Genomic DNA, 20,113 nt, shown 5'->3' with positions numbered 1-20,113 from the left:
CTCTCTCCCTCTCTTAATAATCACACTCGTCACAGTGTGTGTTTGTGCTCAGGAAGCCCATCTATCTGTTGCTTCATCTGGATTTCTAAGTCTCTAAATAACTTCTTTTTTCACTTCATTTGTGTTAAATGTAGGAGAAAAGTGTAGCAGAAGCTGCTGCCAGATTGGAAAGAGAAAAAAAAAAAAGAGTGGTTACATTTCTTCAGCTAAACACAATACTCAGCTGAACTCTAAATGATAGTTTGAAGGGTGTGTGTAGATTGGCTTGTGTTACATTGCCTGCACAACCACATGTTGTTCAGTCTGTAACTGGTCTGGTTTTATGGACCAGGCTGGGACTCTTCATGAAAGGAAGTCCTGTCCAGTTGAATTAAATTGAAGGAATAATTTTATATTTTATGTAAATATCAAGCTATTCTTCCTTGTCAAAAGATAGATAAGAAGATTGATACCACTCTTATGTCTGTACCAATGACTGTATATATCTTTTTTTACAGTCTATGGTCTGTACGCTAAGTATAAAGCTTGGGCTGGAAGGCAATTAGCTTAGCATAAAGACTGGGAGCAGGGGAAAACCGCTAGCCTGGCACACTCCACAGTTAATAAATGAGCCTGCCTGCAGATCTAAAGCTCACTAATTAACAAATTGTATCTCTTTGGATCTGTACAAAACAGCAATGTAAAAACAAAAAACCAATTGTGGTTTTATAGGGAATTATATAGAGTAGCTATTTTTAACTACAAGACTCCAGGAAGTAGGGCTGCTAGTTGTTATGGGAAGTGAGGCTCTCCCGTGTGTAGAAAAGTACCGTAATCGGCAGCTGCCGCTGACACAGTGATGCACATGCTTTTCCATGGGTAGTGAAGCTACAGTAGTCAGTGTTTTATGTTCGCTGCAAAGACAAACTAAATCACCTGATTAATGCAACGCTATCACGACATATATTATATATATTATATTATTATATATATCCCGGCCATTTTTCACCGCAGAAAGCTGCTACTAGCCAGGATAAAGCTAACATGGTTAGCCTGAAGAAACAAGGCGTCTTTCCCAACTAACGTTAAGCGAGAATTATACTGGACGCAGCCCAGCTGGCGCATACAAATGTGACGTCATGGGATCGCCGTGACTATTTATACCCTCGCTGGTGCTCGCGACACTAGTTTCAGTCTTCTCCTGAACAGCGGTGGCGCTAATGGGCAAAGGCTACCGACGTTGCTCTTTCTACGGACTAGAAGAAGAAGAAAAAAGTAAACAACGGCAGAACTGGCTGCAGCATTGCCGTCAATACTTCGATTTGATTGGATGACCTACTTGGTCGGATCAAGCCTTTCATTCACCATAAAAGAACTCATCTTAACCCAGTAAGTTTACCAGAGAGACTTGCAGTCACTCTGAGAGTCCTGGTATCCGGTTGTCGGCGAACCCGTTCAGGCCTCCCATTTCCACTTTGTTGCGCGCCGCTGAAAAAAAAAGAGCCGTGTGCGACAGCTGGGCGCACACCATAAATCGGGCCCGCCGGCAGGATATTACGTCATTTTGACGTCACTATGGCGCGCATCACCTTGGATGCGTCCAGTATAATTCTCGCTTTATGGTTCGGAGCTGCGACGCTGGAAACGTAACACTAATCTACAACAGCAGTCTGTTTCTGATATAACTTAATTTACACTGATTTAAAGCGCCCATATTATGCTCATTTTCAGATTCATAATTGTATTTTAAGGTTGTACCAGAATAGGTTTACATGGTTTAATTTTCAAAAAACACCATATTGTTGTTGTACTGCACAGCTCTCTCTCACTGCTGCAGATCCTCTTTTCACCTGGTCTCTGTTTTAGCTACAGAGTGAGACCTCTTTTCTTCTTCTTCTTCTGTACTATCTTTGATTGCACGCACATGCAGTAGCTCAGATGTAGATCATGTCAGCTAGCTAGCTCCATAGACAGTAAAAGAAAGGCTGTTTCTCCAACTTCGGTCAGTTACAAGGCAGGATTAGCTGGGAGACTTCTAAATGAGGGCGCACATGGAAGTAGTTCTTTTGTAGATTATCGTGAACTTGTGTGTGTTGTAGCAGTGCTTTGCTATTGAGAACGAGGTAGCATGCTAGCGTTAGCGTTAGCATGCTAACGCTACGAGCTAACGGTTGCGGTTAGCCAGCACGTTTCGGCTTGTGATGTCACAAGCCGTGCCGATTTTGACCAGCTCACCCAGAGACTGAAGGCAGGACACATTCAGAAACCGTATCTCACTCAAAACAGCATGGATGGATTTTTTTCAAAGTTTGTATGCGTGTGGAAGCACCAGAGACACAAAAGAACACCCCAAATCCCAGAAAATGTGTTTTTTTCATAATATGGGCACTTTAAGTGCTCTTGGATACACAGTTTGTTGCAAGAGTGTGACATGCAGGCTCTGCATGCACAGCAAACCAACAATCATGATCTATTTTAATCAATTTATCAAACAACCAAAGCAGGCCCCGCCAGTCGACCACAACCTGACATTTAGAGGAAGCAACATGCATTATTAATATCATTCACTTTAGCCTGGATTGATATTATATGAATACAATGGTGTCATGTCAGTCAACCAGTGTATTTCTTCCTAATTTCCCTCTCCAAAATCACTTCAGAAGAGTAATCACAGCGCTTACTTGCTTTGGTTTTTGTAAAGCATTAAAGTACAACAAAGACTGGTTCACATAAGAACATTTCCTTTTTCATTTTTATTTTCTATGTAGATGCACTCCCCTACAAAATCACCCCAGTAGTTGAGAATGATTTAGTATTTCTAAATAGGGCTATTTATGTCCTCTTGTAAAAATTAGTCTTTTTTTCATATCGCAATATATATCGCAGGGGAAAAAAATATCGCAATGTACGTTTTTTTTTTCAATATCGTGCAGGTCTACCAGGAAGTGCTCCTTGCTCTTTTCTTTTTTCAGGAGCAGTAAAATAGTTATGGCACACAAATCACCATAAAAGACATACAATGTGTTAATTTGAGAGCTTTCTGCTGACAGAGCCAAGCTAACTATTTCCTCCGGCTTCCAGTTTTTATTATTTGGCTGAGCTAATCGCTTCCTGGCTCAATCGTCTCTCGGCAAGAAAGCTGGTTTTCCCCAACATGATCTCTGTAATTTCCTAATGCTCATGAATGAGTTATAAGATGCCCGATGTATAGGCACGCAGTCTGCTGGGCATAAAAAAACACCAATGAACACCAAAAATATAAATATATTACAGAGATAGGAATTTGAACTGGGTTTGCTGCTTTCAGATGTCCTTGGACTTTGCTAAAAAACATTTTCGCAGATATAGAAAACATATTGGATCAAAATTGCAAATGAATTCGGTTACAGTTACATTACTACACTAAAAAAAATCTGTTTTTGGTCCACAAACTTATACAAGAGGACATGTGCAAAGGGACTACACAGATTCAACAAGTCTATGAGCTTTTCCTTTGCATAGCATGTCCTCTCCTCTCAAGATGAATCTTTTAAAGCTTCGTCCTGTGCTTCTTCGCTTCCTCACCAGAACCATCTTCACCTAACAAGTCATTTAAGAAGCTTTTACAATAGCCATCTGGACTGGAAGTTTAGAGCATTTCCTCCCATCTTTTTTCCCCGAACAGTGTGCATGAATAATAAATCGCCAGAAATAAAGTGTTAATGGGGCCAGCGAGGAAGAGGAGAGCTTGAAAGAACAGCCATGCTGTCATGCTCAGTTTTACACGGAATATATTTTCCCAAAAAGAATTTTGTGATATTAACTTGCAGGGGACAGTACTGTGTCAACCCAAATAGACACATTTTCATACACACATCACTGCATTTTCACATTAAGACACAGGAAAAGTTGTCATATTAAGACTCTCAAATCCCATTTTTTTAACTTGATGTTATATTATAATTTGTTCACTGTCAAAATGGAATGGGTGTAATATCTTTTAGCTTCTGTCACCATTTTCATTGCTCCCGACATAGAGGGAAGTGATTTTTTTTACTCAAGGGGAGGGAATCAAAACATGAACACTGACTCACTGCGTAAGTAGACTTATGAATTTGTGTGACGTTGTGACAATTGCCCCCACATCCCCCTTAAAAATAACTGCCACTCTTGTGATTTGAAAAGCACCACAGCAGCGTTGCTGTTATGTGATATTAGCTGTGGGGTTTGGCTCATGGGTGAGTGTGTTTTCTCTCTTATGACCAGATATAATTAGTCCCAAGGGACAGTCACACACATCGCAGCTGAACAAAAAAGTTGAAACGAAAACAATGGCACAACAGCAGAGCAGCAGACACTATTGTTTGAAGTGTGCTTGTTTTATCGCACTGGCAGGTTATCGTCACTTTGATTTCCATTTTTTCTAGTAAAGGTAAGATTGACGGGAACTGGTAGACCGGAAAGTTTGTTCAATACTTTAATTTAGAGCTGTGCAATGAATCAATTTTTTTTATCGTGATTACGATTACGAACGATTACAAAACCTAAGTATTTGGGGAAAACGATTATTTTGCACATTACGTTTTGCAAGTTAACTCTTGTGTTGTCTTGTGTTCTGAATGACAAAAAGTTCAATGGGGAAAAGTATTAAACGGTAACTACCATTGTTTTTCAACCTGGACCTTGTTTTCCTGTGTTTTTGTGTCTAAGTGACTGATGGGAACAACAATTTGAAATTGGTCCAGTATTAAGTTTTGCCACTGACGGGCTCAGATTAATATTCTAAGTGTCTGACAACATTATGGAAAGGATTTCTAAGGAGGATCGACCTTTCTGTTAAAGAGTAAGATCCTTCTTTTAAAATATAAAACTATGAAAAGACGTTTTGGGTCGTCTTTCCACTTTTCCAACCATTCCAACTCTAGTTTTGGTTGAAATAAACACACAGTTTACTGATTCACATGTGAAAATATGTTGGCTCTATACACGCTAAAAGTATTGTTTTTTAAATTGGAGTCTGGTGGGTTTAGCGCTAGCGACTTCAGAGCTGTTTCTGGTTAAACAGAAAGGTCTCAAAGAGGTTTTAAAGGTCAAAGGATGCTTTCCATGATGTTGTCACTTAGAATATCAATCTGAGCCTGTTAGTGGCAAAACAAGCACTTTTGTGAAGGTAAATACAAGCTGGTTGACCAGTTTGAAAAAACGGTAGTTACCCTTTAAGGGAAATTTCTCAGTTCAAGGTCTTTTCACTGTTGATTTGTTTAACAGTTTTTTTTTTAAGTTCAATAATTGCAACATCTTTTCAAAAGTCAATGAGTAGCCTAATTGTGTTATTGACCAAAATAATTGTGATTAGGATTTTTTCCCAGAATCGAGCAGCCCTACTTTAATTAGAAAAAAGAGCTAAACTTTGCCCTGCTTGGCAGACATAGTGTATGAGCAACCTAAAGCACACACTGATTTTACTATGTTTGAAGTTGTTAATCAGAAATAATTGAGTTGTGTTTTGGCAACCAAACAAACCAAAATGGTTCCAACACAAAGATCAATGGTGGAATGTAATATTAACTGCATTTACTCAAGTACTTCTCCCAAGTACAATTTTGAGGTACTATTGTATAATTACTACATTTCACAGGGAAACTTTGTATTATTTACTGCATTTATTTGACGGCTCTCTGTACTAGTTACTTACACATTAAGATTTTACGCACAAAACACGTTTATCTTATAAAATAAATTATAATACCTGCTACAACATTAAAAGGCTGCTAACATGTTACTGCATCAGTAATTATATTCAAATAATATAACGTATAAATCTGCTGCATAATACGTACTTTTACCTTTGATACATTAAATACTTTTTTGCTAATACGACTTGTGCGTTTTTACTTAAAGGGGTGATAGAATGCAAAACTGAGTTGACCTTGTCATAGTTGAATTACAACAGTTCGGTGGGTAAAATAGGCATACATAGAACCTCAAAGTCCCATTGACGCCTGTTTCCTCTGCAAATCTCACAATTTGAAACTGCAGCTGAAAACGGGCAAATCTCAACAAAGCTCATAGTTGACGTCAACTCGGTGGCTGTACCTTATTTGGCTCTAGTCTGTACCTTTGTCACGCCCCAAAATTTACATACAAACCACTGGTCTGAGACCAGCTGGTGTTCTGAATGTTGGTTGCGCAGATCTTAGGCATTGTATACATTGTTCGTCTGCTATTTTGTTACTAAATTCACTTCTGAGACTTTTTTATGCGAGAAATCAACTATGTAGAGCTGAAATATGTGCTGTTTTACGAAAATTGATGGCTAATTGCAAATTTGGTCCGACTGTGTCGGAGTTCAGACGCTCCGCAGTCTAACGTGACAGCCGGCGGATGCCTGTCGGGGTCGATGGCTTGTCGCCCGGCCTGTCCACCTTCACAGACCCCACTGTGAGCTGGTCCTCAGTCACAGAAGAACAGAAGAAAGAAGTGACTGTTTTGGCAGACCCAAGAGAGAAATACCTTTGCGTGCTCGCCGGACAATACTGGCGTCTTTTATGTAGAAAGTTTAGTCACACAATACAGTAACGTAAGATATTTAAATAAGCTGGAGAGACATGGTTAAACATGATTTGCTTTTACCAGTGTATATGCGTATTTTGTCCATAACAGAACCCCAATCGGTCAAAAATTCTTAGTAAATCTTTACAATCATTCCCCAAAAAAAGTAAGCAGGCCTGCCTTGTTGCACCATCCAAATATTCTTTAAAAGCTGCCATTGTCAGCGTGTAGCTTGCTAGCTTGGAGGTTTTGGTTGTTGTGGGTTAGGGTTAGGGTTAGAATTCAGAGTTTCAGAACGGCAACACAAAGAGAGCGGAAGGAACCTAGAAACCTGAACACCGTGTTTTTGCTGACTTCCTGTGGTCTATCTGGCTGCAGGGATTTAGAAGTGTACTCCAGGTTGTGTCAGTACACCGTGACATCCCAGTTGGGTATGGTCAGAGGTGAAACGCTGCTTTTCAGCCAGGTGTTAATTACCTTCAGATAACAATGTTCTCACAGATTTCTGTTTCTTCTGTTTCCTTCCCTCAGGTTTCACCTACTTCTACAAGGGCAAGGAGTACTGGAAGTTCAGCAACCAGTTCCTCCGTGTGGAGCCGGGCTACCCGCGTTCCATCCTTAAGGACTTCATGGGCTGCGATCTGACGCCCATCGACCCCGGCCGGCCGCCAGCCGATGACGGCAACTCGGACGTGGTGATCGAGCTGGAAAACGAGGCGAACACGGTGAAGGCCATCGCCATCGTCATCCCCTGCGTGCTCGCGCTGTGCCTGCTGGTGCTGGTCTACACTGTGGTGCAGTTCAAGAGGAAGGGTACGCCACGCCACATACTGTACTGCAAACGCTCCATGCAGGAATGGGTCTGAAAGATCAGAGAGAGATGACATGAAAAGAGAGGATGAGACAGGTAAGAAATAGGATGACAGCCCCCACTTTCACAGAGGAGGACGGTGGACTTTTGGACATTTTTAGTGAAAAGACACAGCCACGCCTCCTTTTGGGTGATCTGATACCTTCGTTCAGACCCGCAGAAACTACCAGACAGCCTGTCGGCGGCCCCTCACACATAAGGTGACCCCAGGACTTAAAAGTTGACTCCGCTAACCCTCAGCCTTTTTAACAAACAGGGGAGCAGAGGGACAGTTTGTTCTTTGCCTGATATGACATTCAGTCCCAGTAAAAAAAAAAAATAAAAAAAAAAATCAAAACAAGAAGGTCGGCATCACTTTGTATCTCAGAAACTTGACTTCCTTTCCCATTCCTCTTTTATTTCTTTGCCAGACTGCTCTTATTTAGAAGGAGGACTTTCACGGGGACACACTCTTCCCACAGGGCACTGCATTGTCATCTGTCATATCAGGTTGTTGATACAAAAACAACAGTTTTATATTTTCTGATCTTGGTGCCCGCCCGCTTCATACAGCGCTTTAAAAAGATTAACAGTCTCAGATAAACGCGAGTTAATCACATTACCAATCGTCAATCCCTTTTCTGTATTTTCTTCCTTTTTTTTTAATTTAAATTCTTTTGGGTCCTCACTATTCCCTTTAAAACGCTCCTGTGGAAGAGACCAAACGAAACCAAATAAAATCAATTTCTCTCCAAAGAGGATCTCTTTTTTTCTTTCTCTCTCTCTCTCTCTCTCTCTCTCTCTCTCTCTCTCATTTCAGTTCATCCTTCCTTCCTTTCTCTGGATCTTTTGAAGCAATTAAGAGTCGGGGAGCTCTGACTGTTGTGGCAGTCTGTTTGAGACACAGGGGCCAAATTATTCTGCAATATTTTAACTCGCCTTAAATATACATCATACTACTTGTGCTTGGTTTTGCTGTTGTTGGAGTTGTTGTTTTCTTTTCTTTTTTATTTGTATACCGCTTTTGTTTGTTTGTTTGTAAAAGAAGCTAATTGAGAGCTTCTTGTGATTGGTATTTTATGGTTTTTATTATGTTACCCAGAATTCTCAGCACTGGCTTGCTGAGCCATTCTGGAAAGAATATACACTAGGGTCAGCCTGTAATGAGAGTAATGTATTGTATCGTAAAAAGATCGGAAGGGTCAGAATTCCTATCTCGGAAGGTTCTGGAGTAAAGCCACTATTTTTGTGTGTTATAAGATATGTGTTACTGTTACTTTTATCATTTCCATACGACAGAAATCAGGCTAATTATGAGCTTGAGAGCTTGTTACTGGATTTGATGTTTTTGTCCTTGGCCCATATCCCCCTCAGTTTAAATAAGTGTGCATCCAAAATGGTCATTCTGTATGGTTATTTGTGAATGGACAGACCTTGTTTTCTTTTTTTTTTTTTAAAGAATCCTGTTGACTGCCTTGTTTGAGAGAGCTCACAGTTCCCAGAATGCTCTTGTCTCCTGACTAAGGACCCACAAAGTGAGACACCAAGTCAAGATCAGTGCCTGTGTCAACGTGCATGCAAGACTTTACATGACTGTACATCCAACCGGTTCTGCTCAACGTGGCTTTGAAACCCCTCAAAAGCTGAGGCGGAAGTTTTCTCTTGAAAATACTGTTTGCATTTATTTTTGTTCATTTCAAGTGTACCCCAATTCCCCCTACCCTTACCTCCAGGTACAATTAAATCTAAGAAAAACCTTTAAAAGATGCAAGTGGTACAGTACATTTGGGAACTCTTTGGGAAATCTGATCTGGTAATTGGAAAATCAAATTGGCTTCAGCAAACGAACCAACCGTTAGCAAACATGTAGTGTCCTCGCTGTCATGGCGAGCAGTCTTTGAATGTGTGTCTGTTTCCATGACCACATACTGGTTTTTCTTTCTTTCCTGTTTTCTGGTCAAAAGAAATTGGACATCTCACAATGACTTCTTTGTGTAAGACTTTGGGACAACGGGGAAACGTGTCCTGACAGAATTAATAAATTGATCAATATATGATTAAGATTTGCCTTCGAACTCTCTGCTCATCTTTTAACTTGCGGGTAGAGTATGTGTGTTCAGTGCGGGTCCATGCTGTCTGTACATACAGTCATGTGAACAAATTAGGACACCCATGCTAAAGTTGACTAAAAAGAGGATCTTTAGGAAATTGATCTTAATGCCTTAATTAAAAAAAATGAGGAAAAATTCAACCTTTAAGGACACCAGTTTTCTTTGTGAATGAATAATGTATCGAAATAAATAAATGTTCTTCCTTAAACTAGAGGGGGCATAAGTAAGTACACCCCTATGTTAAATTCCCATAGAGGCAGGCAGATTTTTATTTTTAAAGGCTAGTTATTTCATGGATCCAGGATAGCCTAATAGCTGGTTTGATTTGCATTGAGAGATGATTTTTATGGAAAGTACCCCATGCCAATCTCTAGGTATGGTGAAGGGGATGTGATGATGTGGGGCTATTTTAATTCCAAAGGCCAAGGGAACTTTATCAGGATGCATAGTATCTTGTATCCATGAAATGGCCTTTAAAAATAAAAAATATTCCTGCCTCTATGGGAATTTAACATAGGGGTGTACTTACTTATGCCCCCTCTATTTTAAGGAAGAACATTTATTTATTTACGATACATTATTCATTCACAAAGAAAATTGGTGTCCTTAAAGGTTGGATTTTTCCTAATTTTTTTTATGAAGGCATTAAGATCAATTTCCAAAAGATGATTTTTTTATTCCTCTTTTTAGTCAACTTTAGCATGGGTGTCCTAATTTTTTCACGACTGTATGTGTTCCCTACATCTGATTTGGCTGACTGTTTGCTTGTGTTTCTCTTCAAACGAAGCGCAGCAGTGGGGTATCGGTTTGGTTAAAACATTTGAAAGAAGGGGGAACTTTAATGCCCGATGTCAAGCACGCATTTGTACCAACCAGTTGATCTAATGATGATTTACTGGAAGATACAAGAAAATGCATTAGTATTTAGTAAACATCCATGGCACCACAAAATAATTTGAGAAAACATTAGCATGCCAACATGCGCACAATGACAATGCTGACATACTGATGTTTAGTAGGTGTAATGTTTACCATCTTAGCTTAGCATGTTAGCGTGATAACATATGCGTATTAGCACTAAACAAAGTAATGCTAAGATTGATGGGAAGTCTTAAACAAATCGAAATTTTACCTAATGATGCCGCTAGAGTTAAATGCTACGTTTACACGTGGCCGGCTATTTTCATAAACGGACATTTCAACCTCTCCGTTCAAAAATAACATCGTGCACAGCTGTCAGTTTTCAGAAAAGTGTTCGTTTACACGTACCCGTGTATGTATGCCGTCATGAGCATGCCAAACCTGTAGGTGGCAGTGTAACGAGAAGCTCAAGCCCACGTTAGCCAATCAGAAAATAGCAGCAACAGCGACGAATCACTTCCTCTTTCTTGTCTTCCTCACTTCCTCGGCTGCCTAAACCTCCGTTTGTCTCAGTTTACATGCAAACGTGCAAACAAAGTTTTCCAAAATCTCCACTCTTTTTAGAAAGAATCGTTTTTAGAAAGAATCGTTTTCAGAGGCGAATTCTCCGTTTGCGTGTAAACGAAGGGCACAAACGAAGGGAAATGTCTCCGTTTGAGACATTCACCTTCAAACCTTCAGGTCGAAGGTGGGCCAGAGCGTTGGTGGGAATGTATTAGGTCACAAATCTTTATCTTCCAACAAGAATGATCAAGGTGTCAGTTTGTCCTGCCCTAACGGGTGCAACAAAGCTAACAGGAAGCTGTCAATCAATTCATCTAAACACACCCACACAGTCCTGGGAAGAGGTATAATCAGCCAGATTAACTGAAAACACATGTGTGGGTGTTCAGAGCCTTTAAAGTCAGGGGATCGCCAAAGTTATCAAGATATATTGACTGGGCGCGATGGATAGCTGGACAAAATTTCATGGGAATCCATCCAATGATTGTTGAGATATTTCAGTCCTAACCCTCTGGAAAGTGGTGGACCAACCAACAGACCAACATTGCAATCCTTAGAGCCATGCTGCTAGCATTCCATGTCGCAGTTCCAACACTAGTACTGACTAGCTCTACACTGCAATATGAGTACAATGGTGCTTTTACAACCACCACATTAGCTTTTCTGCTAAAGTCTCCTTCTTATCTGACTTACAAACATAAACAAGTCTCGTTCTGCACCTTGGCATGTTTAATGAGCCACCAAACAAACATTCACCAGGGGAAAATGCACTGCTAACGTCAATTTGCAGGCAAAGAAGCTAATTCACTCAGCTGCAGCACAGAAAAATAGCAGGTTAACATACCTGCAAATGCCACTTGGATCTGGTTAGATGCTGGTGTGGCCCTTACACTTCAACACCACTAACAACACTGCTGTCTGCCCATGACATGTGACATGCAGTCTCCAGCACAACTTTGTTTACTTTGTGTCTTATTCCCCTGCCGGGGCTCAGCCTGCCAGCCGCTGTCGATCAAACACAGACACCCCTCCAGCAGGCTGACATTTCCCCAACAACCATTTTTCTTCCTTTTAATAATAAACATTTGGTTTTAACAACACATTTCAAAACGCATGTTGACCTTATTTTTTAACTACACAAAGGGGAGGGGGGGGGGGGGGGGCTATATGTAATCTTAGTTGGACTGTAAGCAACTAGAAACTTGGCTGAGTGTAGCGCAAACAGTGCAGACGGAGTGCCGACCTACAGTGCATAAGGATATTGGCTTAAACTACAGTAAACTCTGAACTCCTAACTCAGCCAGCAGTAGGAAAGAAAAATACAAAAATAGCATTTCATTCTCAAAAAAACGGTATATGTGTTGATCTGGGCCTGAGAGCTCAGCAGTCCTATTGTGTTCTGCTATATTTTTGGGTGGAATGATACAAATCTGTGCTTAAGATGTACGATCCCAACGGTGCAGCGCTAGCATTTACTGCCGATTGAATGTGAAGCAGGAGTCGTCTACGGCCTGCTACTGTTTATGCTAGCCATAGATATGAAACATTCTAGCTTTGCTGGGACACATTTAACATTCAGTTACTTACAACAAAGGAGGTGAGGTCAAGCCAGTTTACTAACTGCGGCCACTGTGTGTGTGTGTGTGTGTGTGTGTGTGTGTGTGTGTGTGTGTGTGAGATGAAATTACACTCATAGGGATAACACTTCATCGGTTTTCATCACAGGACTGTTCAGTGGTGAAATTGCCTCTCTGCTTTTGGACAAAGGCATTATATGCTCAGCTATGTTTAGATTGGTGCTTTTTCCCGAGGCTCCTACTCATTGTCTATTCTCTCTCCATCCCTGTAAATACACACTGAGTGTGTCCATGTGTCTATTTGTGTTCTCCCTTATGTTCTCTGTGTACTGTATGTACCAGTCCTGTAGCAGTCAGCACTCTTTCTTTTACTTATTTGTGTATCGGGGTGTACAAGAGCGAGCGTGCTCTGAGCAGAGTGCAGTGTGGGTGTTAAAGAAGTAATACGTTGGTCCACAAACCCCAGCCTCGGTGTATCTGTGTCTCGGTCTCTGTCTGGCTTACAATAAGTGATCTCTTTCTTCATCTTGACATCTGTGCATGCTTACTGGACTGTGTGTGTTTTGCAAGCAACCTTACAACTGGAGCTTGGACAAACCCTGTGTGTGCCCAGCAGCGTCTTTTGTGACTGCCAGGCTAAAATATTGGTGCTAATCTGACCTACACTGGCCAGGGCTATTTTTCTACGGTGCTATTTTTGTCAGCCCTCCTCCTCCTCCTGCTGTCATTGGCTCAAAACTTACAACGGCAACCAAAGTAATACATTTTCATTTAACCAAGGTCCTTACAGTGCACTGCTTAATGGCCCCCATATCCTAGTGCTGGCACAGTGAAGCAGCAGAAAGGAGCTTGTTGAAGGTCCACAGGGGCTTTTTAAAGGTTAAAACATATACAGTAAAGGAGACACACACAGGGATTAATGGTTGTTCACCAGTGGATCATCCATATTCAGAGATAACATTGTTTGCATCTCCTCTTGCTACTTTCTATTGTGTGTTTGCTGGATCATTTGATGATGTTTAATGTGTGTACTGTATGTGTGTGTCACATCTCAGTACCTCATTTTCAGCTCACACATTGTCAAAGTTGACTGTTCGCTAAACCCTTCCCCCGACTGTCCAGTCTTAGCAACTGTAACCAGGCACGCAGTTTTTTTATTTTTCCTTTTCAAAAACAAAATCACAAGAGCAAAACTGTAAGGAATGAACCATGTCTGTGCTAACATAAGCTACAAACATTAGCATGTCCAGCCAACTAGCTAACAGTGGTAATTGAGCATTACAAGAGCAAGTAGCACATCCTTAACAAACTAAGTTACGTAAATAAAAAAAAATTAAAGAAATCCCCATTCACGACTACCACATCAAATTTCCTCTCCTTGGAAGCCGCAGTGGAAGTTAGGCTAACATTAGCAGCTCTGTGCTGTTCTAAGCGACCCCAGCCAAGCTTGTTTTCTGAAATTGCAATACGTTCGCCAAAGACATCGGTGTTTGTCATCTTGTAATATTAAAAGTGAATGCATGACTCTGTGTTGCTCAATAATGTTGGCTAACCAGCTAAAGAGCATTGTGTTAGAATGAAATTATTCTAATCTTACATTTGTTTCATATTATACTAGGACTAACTAGCTGTACACTGCTTTAAATGTCTTTAAAACAAGTCAACTGCAAACATTAAAAACTGCTTTTACAACCATTTTACAGAGCTGCCATTAGCTTATTTAGCTAGCTAGCTCATCAAATCTACTAGCAAAAGTTATTTATTTCAGCCGACAAAATGGACAGTCACTTGTCAGAAATGAGAAGCCTGCTTTTGTTTACTTCTATCTGAAATCAAGGTTGTTGTTTGTTTTAAATGACTATGAATTTTAAGTGGAAAACCTGACACTGTTATCTTTATAAACTGCATATGTCCTATGCGAGAACAGAAAGCTTGACAGGCACAGCAACTATGGAGGACAGGGCCTAGCGAACGGTCAATTGGCCTGTCTGGTCATGTAATCATGCTTGGGAAGGCATTTTGATGACACCCATTTCAAACAAATGTCAATTATTTTTAAACCATTTTTCCACTGAATGTCTCTACATCATTCTTCTGTTGTAGTCTGCCTTTGGAAGCTCCGCTCTGTCGATCAATAAATACATTTGAAAAGATGTTGCCATGCATCCTTGTCTTGTTCATGCCCATGTTCATGCGTGCACTGTCGTGACCCGCCACCATTCCCTGCAGGGATACAGCGAAGCTCACTCGGTCCTGACATGACGGTTTGACATGGAAAAAGTTACAGATGTTTTTTTTATACACTTTTCTTAAACTTTTCTATGTGAATATTAAAACTAAAATGTATTTCTTTTTTTGTGTTAACTTTACTTTCCAATTTTTTGTATTCACAGCTTGATCATATGTCAGTCTTTCATGTCATTCCTCCCACATCTATTCAGGGATCCTTTATCATTCCTTCAAAGAGGTGAACCGATCCGTGCCATGATTTATTATGCCTTTTTTTGTAGAGAAACAGAATAGTGACTATGAGTGTTACAGATGAAAGCCATCTTCCAATCTCCCTCAGGTCCATTCAGATGCCACAGAATAGACCATCTTCATATATCCACAGCAATAAACCACCTCTGTAAGGACAGGAGAATTCAGATGGAAGATGAAATACTTAAGTTTCTAACACAGCACCATGTAGAATGATACTGAAGGTACAAATCAATGACACCTCTCTGCTGCAATACACTGGGCTCTGTATCTACAAAGAAATACCCATTTCTGTGTCTGCTGGCTTTGAACAAGCTGCTCGGACCAGACGGGCTCCTAATTTCCACTTTCTATCATTCTCATCATTGGTTCCAAATGGTTTTTCGGCCAGGCACCTTCTCCCTGAAATCTACTTGGAAAAACACCTACATGCATATGAAAACATACCCAGGGCATATTGTACATTCCAGACACTCAAATGAGACATTATGCTTTTGTTGAAAGTATTTCTGCACTGTTGTGACAGGATAAGTTTCTTTTTTTTTTTGTCTAATTGCTGACATTTTGTTTAGGTTTCCCACCATGTTTTGACTGAGTCTCCAGCTGTCTCCGGCACTGCTGTTATGTGTGCTATGTTTACATCATTAACTTCAGTGGTATGGGGCTGATGGACTAAGACACAGAGGAAAATAGGTTTTAATACAGAACAGACCTATATTAAGTAAAGAAATTGTTTTCTTCTTGCTCCCTGTAGCGTCCATTTTCTATCCCTCCTAGTAAGCATTTGGTTTAATGGTACTGAGGGCACAATATGGCACAACCTAAAATCAGGCTGGTGAGCTTGGAGCTGAATATTTCACTATGTACATTTCTCATGCTAAGAGTCTGGAAACATCTGCTCCAGTAAATACTGATAATGATTTTGCCTACAAAGGTGCTCGGCCTATAATTATTAACATTCTGCAAGGTAATGTTTACTACTAACACCACTACAACTAATAATAAAGTAACAATAAATTATTTGACTAATTATTAAAGGTCCCATATCATGCTCATTTTCTGGTTCATACTTGTATTTTGGGTTTCTACTAGAACATGTTTGCATGCTTTCATGTTCAAAAAACATAATCTTTATCATACTGTCTGTCTGAATATGCCTGTATTCACCCTCTATCTGAAAGGCTCCGTTTTAGCGCCTGTTTCTTTAAAGGAGAATTCCAGCCAATTTTTACGTTAATCTTGATCACTATAAATATACGAGTACAGTCGATAGAAAAAAAACGAGCTGAATGGGTGCGGTCAACACGGAGTAGCTGCAGCGAGCTGCAACGAGCTTCCACTTAGCTAAAACGGCAGTTGTCGGGGCAAGTTTCAGAGTGCCTTTGTGCCTCTTAACAGACACAAAATGCAATTAAAATGTCTGTGCAACATGAACAGGGCCCTCGTGACAACAAGATGCGTTTTCAACTCAGACATTGTTTAAATTCACCTACCCTGTCTCTATCCTGCCGGTAGCTAGCTCGCCCTGCTAGCTGCTAGCTGTTAGCTGCTAGCTGCCGTCCGTGATAAGTGTGTTCAGCCAGGTTTATTCTATGATAATCATCACGCAACAGTTCCGTGTGTATTTGTAGCTCATCCATTTTGTGTGTGATCGATCTGGTGTTGGTGAGTAGGAGGCTTGGCATTGTTAATCTGTGTGGTAGTTCCCTTAGCCACGCTAGCAGGACCGACCGGGATCCTTGCTTCTGATTTCTCCGCACCTTCATCGCCTCCCACTCCCGAAAACAATCCAGTGAGCGCCCGGTGGTCTGGCTATGTCCTCCAGAGGACAGGTCATGCCTTCGCGACAAAAACTTGAAGTTTATTCCCCCTCAAAAATAGGTAATTGGGCACTGTAGTGGTAATGACCATATCAGTGACTATGTAACTACATGGAAACGGGCCAAATGATGTCTGTAGCTTGCACACTGATAGCGTTAGAGAAGGCTAGCTGTAGTCTCGCGCTGAAGTCCCAGTGTAGTAGGAAAAGGTAAACAGTTGCAGATCGCAATCCTTGCTGTGTGCTCTGTGAAATGAGAGTTTTAATACGTTTACAGTATGTCTCAACCTGCTTTATAATCAAAAAAGAAATGGAAATCTCACTTATTACAACAAGAGAGACTATGTGATAGGTGTATTCTTTGAAATGTATTTTGTATACAAATCTCTTGCCTTGCACTTGTAAATCAACTTAAAGACACAATTTAATTATTAAATGTTCCTTAAAGAAAACTCCTTTCACCTTCATTGCATTTATGTGGTGCCTTCATCATTTCAAGTGTTAATGTAAAAAGAATGTTCTTGACTAGATAGATACCACTAAAGATACAGTTAAAGTTTGATTTTTTATATTGAACTGACTCTTTAATACAGTGATTTAGACCAAGGGGGGAAAAAAAGTACTATACTCTTAATGAAGGGACACAATCCAGTAGTTATATGTAATGGAGTCACAGAACTCACACTCAGCTGACTAATGTCGTCAGCCTCACACATCTATTGTACAAGCCCCGCTGGGACTATTTTTTCTCCCTTCTCCTGCACGGGTCACAAGTTCATGTTTCGTAGGGGTCGTATTGAGAAACCAAGCCCCAGGAGGTTCCTTGTTTTTAGTCTTATTTCAAACAGTGGTCTCAGGTGGCCTTTGCAGCTATGCAACCTACATTCACAGGGAAGGCCATCACACATACAACCCTGAAACTGAGCTCAAGGCAAGAGATACTTTATTTATTGTTGCTGTTGGATAACACTGTCCAAAATACCAACTTTGCAAGGGCTCAGAAGAACCAGCCTTGACTTTGACTATGCTGACCTTATCTGACCCACAATGCATTTTGTGTTTTGAATGTACTACACAAGCCCAAACTATAAGTAGAGTAAAAACATTTTAAAAAACCACCAACTTTCAATTTTTTTAACGCAAAAGGTTGTATCTCATAATGGCATCTGTATATGTTTTCCAATGGCAGGAATATTACACTGCTAATTGACCGTTTACTAAATCCCAAACAGCTATTGTCCAATCGTAGCTTAGCAACCATACCTAGGCATAGGAAGCCTGTCAGGGTAAAGTGCTGTGCAATGGGCTTCTAGATCCGTGAATAAAGATTATCAAGGTTTTTTTGGGGGTTTTTTTCAAAATAAAACAAGACAAAATTGTAAGTAACGGATTATACAATGTTCTTGTCTGCTCTAACATAAACTGCAAACATTAGCATGTCCAGCTAACTAGCTAACCTAACCAAGTTTTACTGTCTAGGCCAAGGCATTTTACTACTTTCTTTTGTAGGGTTACAGGTTTTGTTAAGAAGTTAAATTCCTGGGGCTAATGTTAATTAGCTGGCTACAGCTGCAAGAATCTGCTAGCTACAAAATCGATGGTTGCCGGGTAGAAATGGGAAGCCTGCTTTTGTCTACTTCTGTCTGAAATCAACGACCCATTGTTTCGAAATTTTTTTTACTATTATTACTACTGTATATGTTGTGTGTGAGAAATGTAATTCCATGACAATTACTAACTATTGTAACCATTTAGTGATTCTTTACATACATATTTATATTTTGAGGTCAATAATAATTGGTCTGAAGCATCAGGAAAATGTACTTAAAGTATTGAAAGTAAAAGTACTTAGAAAGTTCCTCACATTTTAGAAAACTTGAAACGACTGAAACAGTTCTGTTTAATGGTCTAATCATTTCAGCTGGACTTGTAGACCTGTTTATTGTTGGGTAGTTTAATTTATATTAAACCATTGTATTTTCTAAACTACATGTGTTTTGTGTGCAAAAATCCTAATTTGTAAAAGTAACCAAAGCTGTCAGATTAATTTAGTGGAGTAAAAAGTACAATATTTCTCTCTGAAATGTAGCGGAGTAGAAGTAAAAAGTGGCATTAAAAGAAAAGACTCAAGTAAAGTACAAGTACCTAAAATTTGTACTTAAGTACAGTACTTGAGTAAATGTACTTAGTTACATTCCACCCCTGGTTTCTCCTTCACTTTTATTCTTGTAACAGTGGAAAAGTCACCAAGACAACATTTTTCAGAGGCTAAAACTCTCCAACCTCTAACGAAATATTGTTATGAGACAGGTATGCAGGGTAATATTTCAAGTCAACACATTGTCAGGAGTTGACACTACGGAGAAGGTCACAACTGCGTAAGCCGCAGCGCTGCTTTCAGCGGCTGCTGCAGATAGCATCTCTACGTCCCAGGCTGCAGTCCCAGAAGACTTGTCGTCCGTGGCTTTACCCTCAACCGTCCTCTGTCTCTCTGTGGGACTCTCATTAGTGAAGCAAACACATTATCCATGCTGACTTCTATATAGACAGGAGGAAGGAGGAGATGGAGAGCAGGAAGTAATGATCCGCAGTGTCTAAGTAAAATTAGCTCCATTAATCACACCATTGATTGGTCAGCTGCAGAATGCAATGCCCCTTTCCCTCTCTCTTTCACAATAAGCAGCTATGAGCTCCAGGGACTGGATCTGTGCTTAACTATAAATAATATGTTTTGATTGTGGAGGAATAGTCTTTGTTTACCCAGAGGCTCTTTTCTCTTGCTGTTTGTGTTTTTCAGTCTTCGGAGGAACAGTCAATACCTGTCTCCTTGTAGATTAAGAAGAATTGGGCTTGAAAACATCCTCCATCCCGTGCTCATTTCAAAGAAGTGAGACTCAACAGCGATTTGCCAGAAAACTTTTAAATCTCACTTTCTGCATCACCACCTTTGTTCTCACTCCAATAGATTTTCTGCCGGCTTCTTGACCCAGACATTATGAACTGTTTTCATTTTTTAGTGGCAAGATTCCAACAGCGGGAGTGAGAGAACTTTCTCTTTGATTGATATCCACCTTTCAGAAAGATGTATGGGATTTCAAATCAACCACTAAATGCCTGCAAACGTATAATAACCCCTATTGTTATTTTCCAAACCTATGACTATGACTGCCTCTTTAACGCACACATACAATGGCAGAAGGGGAGGTCTGTCATTTTACTCCAAAACTTTATTTTATTCCCTCACTGCCAAAACTCAGGTCATGAAACAAGCTGGAACAAAAGATCGTCAATGAGGAATCACTTTCATTCAGGAATTAGGACTGCAAATGCCTCTTTACAT

At 40.2% G+C, this 20,113-nt stretch overlaps 1 protein-coding gene across 1 annotated transcript in view; it reads left to right on the top strand.

Moving 5' to 3' along the window:
* The window catches only part of LOC144537155 (matrix metalloproteinase-16-like), an 87,705-nt gene extending 78,117 nt beyond the window's left edge, over positions 1-9,588 (top strand). The window contains exon 10 of the mRNA XM_078280620.1: positions 7,042-9,588. Within this exon, the coding sequence (XP_078136746.1) occupies positions 7,042-7,376 (335 nt within the window). The 3' untranslated portion in view covers positions 7,377-9,588. The remainder of the gene's footprint in view (positions 1-7,041) is intronic.
* The last annotated feature ends 10,525 nt before the right edge of the window (positions 9,589-20,113 follow it).

This window comes from Sander vitreus, chromosome 22 (assembly GCF_031162955.1).
Source record: "Sander vitreus isolate 19-12246 chromosome 22, sanVit1, whole genome shotgun sequence".
Classification (NCBI taxonomy): domain Eukaryota; kingdom Metazoa; phylum Chordata; class Actinopteri; order Perciformes; family Percidae; genus Sander; species Sander vitreus.
This window is presented reverse-complemented; position numbering and strand designations above follow the sequence as displayed.